Source organism: Dipodomys merriami, unplaced genomic scaffold (assembly GCF_024711535.1).
Source record: "Dipodomys merriami isolate MVZ:Mamm:240054 unplaced genomic scaffold, mDipMer1.0.p SCAF_38, whole genome shotgun sequence".
NCBI lineage: Eukaryota > Metazoa > Chordata > Mammalia > Rodentia > Heteromyidae > Dipodomys > Dipodomys merriami.
Window position 1 is genome coordinate 6,096,590 of NW_027205381.1, and position 12,045 is coordinate 6,108,634.

General features: G+C 43.6%; 1 protein-coding gene across 2 annotated transcripts in view; it reads left to right on the forward strand.

The window, feature by feature from the left end:
- Positions 1-8,202, forward strand: part of Plekhb2 (pleckstrin homology domain containing B2) — a 41,673-nt gene extending 33,471 nt beyond the window's left edge. For both annotated transcript variants that reach the window (XM_069989472.1, XM_069989473.1), the window contains exon 8: positions 480-8,202. In XM_069989472.1, the coding sequence (XP_069845573.1) occupies positions 480-616 (137 nt within the window). In that variant the 3' untranslated portion in view covers positions 617-8,202. The remainder of the gene's footprint in view (positions 1-479) is intronic.
- The last annotated feature ends 3,843 nt before the right edge of the window (positions 8,203-12,045 follow it).

Below are 12,045 nucleotides of genomic sequence, written 5' to 3' on the forward strand. Positions count from 1 at the left end.
TGGAGGGAGGGTGAGCAGGTACAGTCATTATATAATGTCAATGTTCACTATGTAAAAATGGAACTACATAACTTGGACTAGAATTCTTGGCTCTCTGCTTGTCTGGAGGCCATGGATCTGTTGTCCTGGTGACCATTGCCTGTAGGCCTGACCTGGAAACTTGAGGCAAGACTCTAGTTTCATCAGGCCCCTGCTTCTTGTAGTGTTTGGTCCTGGTGAGCCTGAGGATCATTATTTTCTCTTGGTGCAGTTTGAGGGTGGAGGGCATATCCCGATGGGGTGCGGGAGGGCTGGTGCCGGAGTTAACTCTCTTTACCTCCTGCCACCATGTCTGCAGAAGACAGCAGGCGGGGCTGAAGGCAACAGGAAAGGAGGTGGTGAGGAGACTCTGTTCAGTTATGGGGAGAGAGTCTTTTCCAGTGAATTTTGGAATTCACAAGCTGCTCTTCAAAGCTCTGTTTTTTTCTTCTTTATTTTAGGTCTTTATGGACAGCAGCCTGCCAACCAAGTCATCATTCGAGAGCGGTATCGAGACAATGACAGTGACCTGGCACTAGGCATGCTGGCTGGAGCAGCAACAGGCATGGCGTTGGGGTCTCTGTTCTGGGTCTTCTAGAGTCTTCAAGAAATAATGTGCATAGCTTCTGAGAACCTTGTGTGCAATAATATGATTTGCAGGGAATTTCTGTTTATGACAAATGTTTTTAATGTTTTAATAGTTCCTTTGGAAGTAGTGATCTGATCATTGTAACTAATCCTCATAAGAACCACTGAGAAGGGGGTTGAAGCTGTTTAGCTAATAACACTTGGACATTTTAAGGGTGCCGGCTCATCCCAGTTCTTCCTTATGGAGCTCTTGGAATACCTTATTTAAATATACATGTCTTGAAAAGCACTTTCTTTTCACAGTGTTTAAAGGGATAACTTATTTTCATATTATGCCAAGGACCTAGTGATGACTGAGTAAGTGATAGTGGCAGGAAAAAACTACAACTTATTTTGGTCTAATGATAAACTTCCAAGACCTCAGACCAGAACTGGCTGCTTGTTTTCTTAGGAGTTAAGGGCTGGCATGCTGTCAAGTGACTTTCCTAAGGTGGTAATGTGGAACCACCAGTGGGTCTTTGGGCCCCCAGCAAAGCTGACTGCTCAGGGTGACACCCCTTTTAAAAATGATGCTTCAGAAATTTGCCTAACCTGAGAGAACTTTTGATTGATTATTTCTGCTTGTTAGTTTTTCATTAGTGGTATTTGGAAAGTGTTCCAAATTGGTAATAGGTTTGAGTCTCATAAATTTTGGCTTTACCTTTTAAAGGTAAAACCAAAACAGTCAGAGCAGTAAGAAGTATATGAAGGTAGATTTGCATTATTCAAATGTATTTTTGATGTCTGCTTTGGGTATATTTACTACCAGCTAAGCCTACATGGAGCCTATTTTTCTATTTGTTGATAAAGTACTATAAAGAGAATGAGAGAAAGCTGGGAGGAAGAGCCCAGTTAGTGTTCTGTTTCTGGCCATTCAGAGACCAAGCTGTGTGAGAATGCTCACTTCCACCCCCCTGAAGGGCTGTCTTGTAAGTCTGGTGGGTGTTCTGAGCACTGGGATGGGCTGTGACTGAGGGAGATTTGAGTTATGGATGATAAGTTGGGTATAGAGTTGAGGTACTGGCTTAGGGCCATCAGCTTGGCCAGTATTCCAGTTTTGTTTTTGTTCTTGGCCCACATATTCAGTTTTGTGCCCCCCCCCCCAAACATGTGAAGCATGGAAAATCCACGGCCCTGCCTTTCTAACAGATTCTTATATTTCCCACTATTATGGAATAATGTATTTCAAATATTTATATTTGTTATTCTGTGTTCAAAGCTTCGACTTTATGTTTTCTGTCCTGCCTGTGTTAGTACGTTTTCACAGTGGCAGGTTAGTACAGTAACCTCTACCATGCCCTCTGTTTGGTTCTATTTTTCCCACAGTACACTCCAGAAATGCACATTTCTGTTACATTGCCCTGCTCTCTTACTGTGTGGCTTAGCTGACCCCATCTCTTGCTAGCTGACCCCCATCTCTTGCTATGTTCATCTTTGACTAGCTTGCCCAGTGAAGCCAGCTACCAAGGAGACGTAGCAGTACCCATTCCTAGAGAAGTTGTTACATGCAATGCCCTTGGCAGCTGAAGGAAAGTGTACTGACTACTCTGTCATCTCTGATGTGTGAGAAAGTGTTACTTTAACCAGCATAATGTTGATTGTATGTTCTGCGTCTGAAGAATGGCTTTTGCTTTGATTGTAATAATTATTAAAGCTGTGGCTATTCTTACAAAATATTAAAATCCAGTTTCACTGTACATTTTAGTATTAACTTTGAATTCCTGGACCCAGAGAATGGAGTTGTGGCCCCTGAAATTCTTTGAAGTGAGTGTCTGTCTCATTAACCTCTGTCCTGGGAGGTGTCAGCCACATTAGGTAGCCTATATAGTTGAGCCTGGAAGTTCCCTTTCTCTGGTGACTTGATTCTGGTATGAAATGCATGATGAGTATGAAGTGGTTCAGGTGTATGATTCCCTGAGCCCCAACTCCTGTAGGTGCCCCCTTTCACAGCTTTGTCCACAGGGCCACATTGCATCACAAAAGGCATGGGTTGGAAAGAATTGTTTGTTTGAGCCATGTATACCTAAACAACCATTCAGGCCTGGAAGAAGTTGGCTGGTGTTATTAACTATTGTTGACCTGATTGTTCTTTTGGTTCTGTTCTCTTGATTTGAGTTAACTTCTGGACTTGGGATATAAAAGAGAAGAGGGTGAACTGTGGTTAGTGTCTCAGAATCATTTGTGAAGAATGCCAGAGAGAGCTTTTCTATTTTAGGCCATCCATGAACCTAGGTAGCTGTCTGGATCATAAGAAGTTCTGCAGTTCAGACAGAGAATGATCAGATTAATTTTCTCTGTCAGCTTTGAGTCTGTGAATCACCCCCCAGTGTATGTAGACAGAGGCATAGAATACAGCTCCATTTTTCTCTCCACACTTGCTTTTCTTTTTTTGTGTGAGTGATTCTATGTCTCTAGTATTCTGTTCTCTGCACAGCCTGTTTTCCCTGTATGTGCAAAATTGTATGTTTCTAAGTGAAAGTATTCAAATATTAAATGATCATTAACCTTGAAGTATGCTTTTTTCTGACTTGATCGCATGTGTGTGTGTGTGTGTGTGTGTGCGTGCGCGCGCATGCGTGCACGTGTGCATGCGTGTGCACATGCGCGCATGCGTACACACCTGCACACTAGTTTCGGGGCATGAACTCAGGGGCCTGGGCACTGTCCTTCAGCAGTTTTGCTCAAGGCTATCACCCTACTACTTGAGCTACAGAGCTACTTGCAGCTTTTTTGGTGGTTAATTGGAGATAAGAGTCTCATGGGTTTTCCTTCCTAGCCTAGCTTCAAATTATGATCCTCAGCTCTCAGCCTCCTGAGTAGTTAGGATTACAGCCATGAGCCACCAGCACCTGGTACTTCTGTTTTTGTTTTTTGGATTATTTTGGCTCACAACTGTAATCCTAGCTCTTCAGGAGGCTGAGATTTGATGATCAAGGTCTGAAGCTAACCTGGGGAAGAAAAGTCCTTGAAACTCTTATTTCCAATTAACTAGCAAAAACTGGAAGTGGAGCTGTGGCTCTGATAGTATAAAACTAGCGTTGAGTGAAAAAGTTAAGGGAAGCACTCAAGTCTTGAGTTCAAATTTCAGTACCTGAACAAAAAAGTTTTTAAAAAGTATATATATTTTGTATATACACATACATACATGATGCCTGATAACAGTGTTTCATGCCTATAATCTTAGGTATTGAGTGGGCTGAGTTCAGAAGATCACCATTCAAAGCTGTCTGGGCAGAAATGTCTGAGGGACTCTTGCCTCCAAAATAGCCAGTAAAAAACTGAGGGACAGTTGTGACATAAGTGGTAGAGAGCTTTTCTAGGAAAGTATGAGGTCCTGGGTTCAAATCTGAAGATGCCAATGTCTACTATAACAATATATTGTGTACATATATATAACTACACATATACATATGCCATAATTATATAAACATTTATACACATGTCCCTCTTTCTCTCTCCTCTCTTTCTCTCCCTCTTCCTCCCCCTCTCCCTCTTTCTCTTTCCCTCCCTTCTCCCCCTCCCCCCTCTCATAAGTGGCCATGGTGCTACATTCCTATAAGCTGAGCCCTCAGGAGGGTAAGACAGGAGGAGCACTAGTTCGTGGGCAGCCTGGACTAGCTAAGTGAGACCCTGACTAAAAACAAATACTTTGTAGTAATCAGAAATCTCTGCTGTCATGATCAATGAGACTGCCTTTTATTCAGAACCTACTAAATGCTATGGAATTTACTTTCACAACAGAAAAAAACAAATTATACTTTTTCAGTCATAGCTAAGCTTTATTGTACTATGTTCCAGAAATTTTAGAACATCACTGCAACTAAAAACTTGTATGCAAGGTAATTTTTATATAATAGAGAATGGCTAGAATGCTTTGTACCAATAAATGCACCTTAAAGTTAAATGAGATTTCAATATATAAAAGTCAATTCTCTACAAATACTTTGTTTATACACCTACCAACTTTGTAGGCTACTGAATTCCAGAATGTGTCCATAAGGACATGTATATGCCAGAGAGATTATCTGGAAGCAATACATTACACATTTTTTATTGTTTATTTATTTTTGTCAGTCTTGGGGATTGAACTCTGAGCCTGGGCACTGTCCCTGAGCTCTTTAGCTTAAGGCTAATGCTCTACCACTTGAGCCACAGCCCAGAGTTAATTGGAGATAAGAGTCTCACAGACTTTCCTGCCTGGGTTGGCTTTGAACCACCGCCCTCACTTCTCAGCCTCCTGAGTAGCTAGGATTGCAGACATGAGCCAACGGCACCTGGCTTTACAGATTTTTTATAGTGAAAAAAAGTATACAGAAAAATTCATAAGATACTTAATATGCATTAGTTCTATGTATAAAGAATAGTCATTTATTAAATATTACCGTGAACCAAATATACTCTTACAGAAACATATGATTACAGAGAAAGAAATTATGTCATTTTGGATATAATGAACAATCCAGTATTGCTCTTTGGTTGGCCTTCCTGAGTTATGTGCGTGCCCTGTGGCTTGTCACTGGATGGAGAGATAACCAGTGAGGAGAGGAAACTCCTGGAGCCCTGTGCTGAATTGGCGCTACCTTCAAAGCAGTATTTTGAGTCTTACATGATCAAAGTATGCTCTATACATGTATGGAAGTATCAGAGCAAAATCCTTTTGTACACTTGCTATTTGCTAATAAAAGTTGCAATGTATGTGGATTTTTTTTTTTTCTTTTTGTCCGCCGTGGGGCTTGAACTCAGGGCTTGGGCTCTATCCCTCAGCTCTTCAGCTCAAGGTGAGCGCTCTACCGCTTGAGCCACAGTGCCATTTCCGGTTTTCTAGTGGTTTATTGGAGATAAGAGTCTTGTAGACTTTACTGCCTGGGCTGGCTTTGAACCATGATCCTCAGATCTCAGCCTTCTGAGTAGCTAGGATTACAGGTGTGAGCCACCGGTGCCTGGCTGCAATGTATGTGGATTTCTTTTTTTCTTTTTTCTTTTTTCTTTTTTCTTTTTTCTTTTTTTTTGTCAGTCGTGGGGCTTGAACTCTGGGCCTGGGTGCTGTCCCTCAGCTCTTCAGCTCAAGGCTAGCACTCTGCCACTTCAGCCACAGCACCACTTCCCTGTATGTGGATTTCTAAGGAGGGGATTCTGTCAAAACTGAGGTTCTATGAGTTGTCTTGGAGTTTTCTGGGGCCTCTGTAGCCTGCTGGAGGAAAGAGATGTAAGGACACAGCCCCTCCCAGTGTCAGCTCAGCTCTGGCTCCAGGGCTGTTTTCCAAGTGCTCCAGGAAGCCACCCTGGCCTCTGCTGCTGATAAACACAACAGATCCCTGGGAATGACTGACAGAGGATGGACCCCAGTTGTCATCCTCAACTCTATGGAAGTCAGGTTAAGAGTGACCTGCATTTGCATGGTATTTACTGATCAGCAAAACTGGTGGTACCAATTACATGTGAATGACTGGTTCTCAGGTCCCCTGATTAGATGATCTACAGAAAAGTCCTAAGTAATTAACATTATCAACTGGTACTCCATCTTTAGAAATGAAAATTACCAACAGTAGAGTATAAATAAATCACAGGAAGGTTTGATTAAGTTTAATTTAAATTTAACTTTTCAAAGCAGGCTAATGGATTATTGGTTAAACATTACTATTTGGAGAATGATTGATGCTAAATGTACCTACTGTAGTTAATAATTTAAAAATAAATTCCAGAACCCAGGTGCTGGTGGTCATACCTAATAAATCTCAGCTACTCAGGACTATAGTTCAAAGCCAGTCTCAGAAGTAAACTGAGAATCTTATATCCAAATAACTGGCAAAAAGCTGGAAGTGGAGATGTGGTTCCAGTTCAGTAGATAGTAGATAGATAGATAAACTCTAGTATGTATGATGATCACATCTATAGATACTATTCATGTTAAATACATTTTTGGTAATTATTATAACATCACAGAATGGACATTTTAAATGCTAAGGCAGACATAATTTTAAGTCAGAGATAATGTATACATTAAAATTAAGTATACCTTAATAAGAAATATTAAATAAAGCTATATACATGATCTTTAGATTTTTTTCTGCAAAAGTAGGATTACATTAATGCTTCATTAAAACTTGGTTATAGGCACAGTATTAGAACAATTACACTTCTATTTATCCATCTTTTTTTTTTTTTTTTGGTCAGTTGTGGGGCCTGAACTCTGGGCCTGGGAGCTGTCCCTCAGCTCTCAGCCACATTTCCTGCTTTTTCTGCTTATGTGGTGCTGAGGAATGGAGCCGAGGGCCTCATGCATGCAAGGCAAGCACTCTTACTGCTGAGCCATCTTCCCAGCCCCTATTTATCCATCTTCTGAGAAATGATTGTCAGTGGTAGTTTTGGTTTTTTTGTAGTTATAAATGGGTAACTTTTAAAGAAAGGGCAGGGGTAGGGGCAGCTCAGCCTGGGAGCTGTGTGGTGTGGCTCACTGAGTCTATATGCCTGTGCCAGGAATGAGCAGCTCTGGGAGAAAGCAGGAAGTGGAAATGCGAGAGCTTACAGTTGTGTATGTGTATGTGTATGTATACCATATATGTCTTTGTGAGCATACACATGTGTGTGGCATGAGCAAACATAGTTGGGCTGTTAATACATGGTTTTCCTTAGTCAGCTAGTTTGACCTAGAAAAAAGCATTCACCTTTTCCCACAGGGAAGGTCCTTTTAGTCATTTGCTCTGTAATACACAAACTTCATTCATTTCAGCCAGAGTATTTACTGAGCCATTGCATTTTTGTGTCTGACTATTCCCACTGCTCCTTCCTGTGGTGTTAAAAATCCTCATCTGTTTCTGAGCGTGATGGCATTGCCACAGAGATAGCTCTTGCCTGCCTGAAAGCAGGCGGCGGCTTCAGCCATGGCCTGGGAGGGAGAGCATGGAATGTTTAGGCAGGTGTTCTAGGAAGTGTAGGGTGTTCTTCAGTGTCTCTCCACTAGTATGCGAGCCAAGGGTTTGAATGACAGCCTGCTACCCCAAGGCTCAGGTCACAGGCACCAGAAGGGAGCAAAGCCAGCAGGATACGTTACTTCCAGGTGCCTGGCCCTGTGCCTGGACAGGACACAGCAGAAGTGAGGCAGCTTATGAGAGCCTACAAGATTTTGGATTAGGTCTTGGCCAGCTGATGGTCTGGATCCCACACAGCCTGCTGTGGGTGAGGGCTTACCCTTCTCTGTAGTGTGGTGATACTCTCCCTGCAGTGTTGGTCAAGGATGGGCTGATATCAGTGAGTGTGAAGGCCATACACAGGCTTATTGTGTGGTGCAAACTCAACAAGCCTTGGCTTTTTCTTGCTGCTTTTCCTAAACTTTGTTATTTATGGGACAAAGGGTGAACTAATTCAGCAGTGATACTCACTAGACACTATGTTGGAAATGAACTATACAACTTGGGGGAGGAATGTGGAAGGGAAAAACTGGGAGAAAATGAGGGAGGGGGTGACAGTGTTCAGAAATAAATGTATTCATTACTTGACTTACGTAACTGTAACGCCTCTGTATATTACCTTTACAATAAAAAGAAAAAGAAAATACCACTTGAGTGTCCATAGCCTTCAAAGTTTAGCTGGTTCTCATGGCCAGGGAAGCCCACACCTGAGCTGTGGTGATGGAGAATTAGCAAACAAAAGACCCTATATACCACCCAAGACATGCCATGGGGAGAATTATTCTCTCCCCCTCCACAGAAATGTAAACTATGAACTTGAGGTTTTCTACTACCAAGACCTGTTTTTTTGGTTTTCACATCAGCCCTTGCTTTTGCTCTTTACTGAAAAACTCCCTTCAAATGGAAAGGTCTGGGAAAAAAGTAGTGAAGTCAGGCTCAGAGAGACAAAAGATGCATGTTTTCTCTCACATGTGTAAGTTAGTTCTAAATTATACATATATGCAATCATACAGGGTGATATGCACATGTATTAATTAAAGCATGGTATATGCAAGTGTGGATTCCAATAGTGCAACTCCTTTGAATAACAAACATACAGTTTAACAAAAAGAGCACCAGGAAGCTGGAGCATGTCTGCAGGGAGAGATTGTCAAGGGAATGGGGCAGATAAATGGAGAGAGGAAGGGTGGTCAAATGCAGTCATCGTAGTTGATGTATGCAGTCATAATAGTCAATGTACACATGTGAAAGTGGAACCAGGTAATTTGAGGGATGGGTGGAGTTGGGAGAGATAGGAGAACAATGGAGGGGGGTGACATTGATCAAGATGCATTGTACTCACACACTGACATGTTGAATTGAAGACTCTTTGTACAATTACTTAAGGATAACAAGTAAAAATTTTAGCTAGGCGTTGGCGTCTCACACCTGTAATCTTTTTCTTTGACCCAGGCAGATAAGTGCCTTGAAGGACTGCTGTGTGGACTGACTGAGTTAGTACTGATGTGAAATGCTTAGAACCAGATCCAGCACCTTTGCTATGCTGATAGGCAGTCTGTGCCATCTCTTGGCCAGTCTTGGCCTAGATGGCTGGCTGGCCTTGGGACCTGCTGGAGCCAGCTGGACTCAAAGGAGGACCTCCTGCTGCTCGGGAGTTTCCTGGTCAGCACAGGGAGGCAGGCCACTGGCTCTGGACTTGCCCTGACACTTGCGGCATATCTGCCTGGCAGGTGGGAGTATGGTGCCCCCCCTGTACCCAACAGAGAAGACAATGATGGGCCCTCAGGACAGTCTTCCTCAATAGTCATCTTACGGGGCTGTAATCCTGGGGTGCTCCTGAGCAGCCTTGCATACCCTGCTGGCTCTCTCCTTTATCTGGAAGAGACCAGTGAGCAACTTGTATGTTCACAAGGACACAGAGAGGCATCCTTGGCCTTATAAACTCACTCTCACACAGGGGATCTATCCAATCACTCTGTAGCAAATATCACTGACTGAAGTGGGGGGTTGGGGTTTAAATCTCTATCACTTCTCTGAACACAGGAAGAGGACCAGCATTGTGTCTCCTGCCCTAAGCGCTTTCCAGGTAGAGGAATGCACTTTCTGCCTGGCCATAGCTTTCCTGGGTTTGACTGACCTCAGCCCAGCGGTTCCCAGGAGCTAATAAAAAAGATAGGCTCTCGTGGGGCTGGGAAGGTGGCTCAGTGGTAGAGCGCTTGCCTTGCATGCCTGAGGCCCTGGGTTCGATTCCTCAGTACCACATAAGCAAAAAGAAAAAAAGCCGGAAGTGGTGCTGTGGCTCAAGTGGTAGAGCCCTAGCCTTGAGCTGAAGAGCTGAGGGACAGCGCCCAGGCCCAGAGTTCAGGCCCCATGACTGGACCCCCACCAAAAAAACAAGATAAGTTCTCTATTGCCTACATCTCCTGAATCCAGATCATCTCTCAGAAGTTTTAGTGTGAGTTCAAAGAGACCTTTCTTTCCCTTCCTTCCCTCCCTGCATTCCCCCAAACCCCACAGGTAGCTGCTGTTCTGAGGGCTGGCACTAGGTGGCAGCATATCCACAGAGTTCCCTGCTGCCAAGGCCCTTCCAGGCTTGCTTGGCCCAGGGCTGTCTCTCTGGACTGAACTATATTTCTAGACTTGTGTCTGATGATTTCAGAGTCACAGAGACACCTCCCTTTATTCCTGCCACTGGTCTGAGCTGTGCACTGCTCCTTGTCCTTGAAAGCCAGTCTGTCTGTTGCCAATGTTTCTAGGTGACAAGGGGTACCATATGGATGAGATCTGGAGAGAAGGGGCTCTTGGAAGCCTCCCTAAGCTTTCTCAGATGGAGACTCATCCTGTCATTTCCTGGCTGCTCAAGGTAATGTATCTGGCAATGTCCTGCTAAAGACCAGGGCAGGTGCACAGTATCTTATCAGATATTGTAAAGTGCTGGGGACATGCTACATATTTTTTTTTTGGTCGGTTGTGGGGCTTGAACTCTGGGCCTGGGCGCTGTCCTTCAGCTCTTCAGCTCAAGGTGAGTACTCTACTGCTTGAGCTACAAGCGCCACTTCCGGTTTTCTAGTGGTTTATTGGAGATAAGAGTCTCACGGACTTTCCTGCCTGGGCTGGCTTTGAACCGTGATCCTCAGATCTCAGCCTCCTGAGTAGCTAGGATTACAGGCATGAACCACGGGCACCCGCCCAACATGCTACATTTTTTGCCCATTCTTGCAGCTCTTTCTCTCTCCCTTCTCATCTCTTTCCCTCTCTCTCTTGTTGTAGCCCATTGTGCTTTTCTAGCCCCTTGCCCCAGGCCCTTGTTCTATTTCCATAGCCTGTCTGTTCTCAGGACTTTCCTTTATACATCCATTTTCATTTGGCCTCCCTGCCCTGCCCTTTCAGCACCCTGGTGTTGAGATAGACCCCAGATTGCACAGATGAGTTCTAGTCACCACTTTATGAAGGGATGACCCCATGTGTTGACAGGTAAAGGTTTACAACATGAGACTTCTCAGAAGAGTGTCTAGTGCAGGGTGTACATAATTCCCCATGAAGTTTCTCTGTTCTCCCTGCCTGGAGGCCACTGATGCCTACCGTTGATTGACTGCAGACAGAACAGCTACACTTAGGGTCCTATCAGTTTCCTTAAATTTACTGATCTGGAATGGATCAAGAAAATGTGGTATATATACACAATGGAATTCTATGCCTCCATCAGAAAGAATGACATTGCCCCATTTGTTAGGAAATGGAAAGGTTTGGAAAAAATTATATTAAGTGAAGTAAGCCAGGCCCAAAGAAACATAGGTCCCATGGTTTCCCTTATTTGCAATATCTAGTATAGGTATGAGTCAAGCGGAAAAGGTCAGTTAATGTGATGTTAGGAAAATTAACCCTTAAATATGTATTTTAATGTTTTCGTTTCTTTCATGCATGTGTTTCTAACGCATTTATAAGATTATTGCTTTGTTGCTTTGTATGTCCCTCCCCCACAGTGTAACCCCCGCTTTCACTATATTTGATGTCAGTATAACATGTGGAGGAGATGGGGACAAACAAGTCGTTTAAGGATTCAGGTGGACCTGTTGCAACAATGAGAAGTACAAAATGTCATGTCAAAACCAGCTTTACAATGTCGGTGTGGGGGGGGGGGAGGGGGATATGATTGGGTGGGGGGGAGGGGGGAGGCTGGGAAGGGAGGTGAAGGGTAAACAAAGGAGGAGGCTGCAATGTTTGGTAAGAAATGTACGCATTATCCTGCCCATGTAATTGTAACCCCTCTGTACAGTATGTTCTCAAATAAAATAAAATAAAATTAAAAAAAATTACTGATCTGACTATGACTCAAACTTCCAGGGGGTTGGGGTCCCTGCTCTAGAGGGTCTTCTGTGGGTCTGGGATAGGGCTTGGGAGCTGAGCTGAGCTGGGCAGTGGCATGGTGGGCAAGCCTGGGCTTCTGGGCATCCTTCTCCATTCTACATGCACCAGCACCATGCAGGACTGT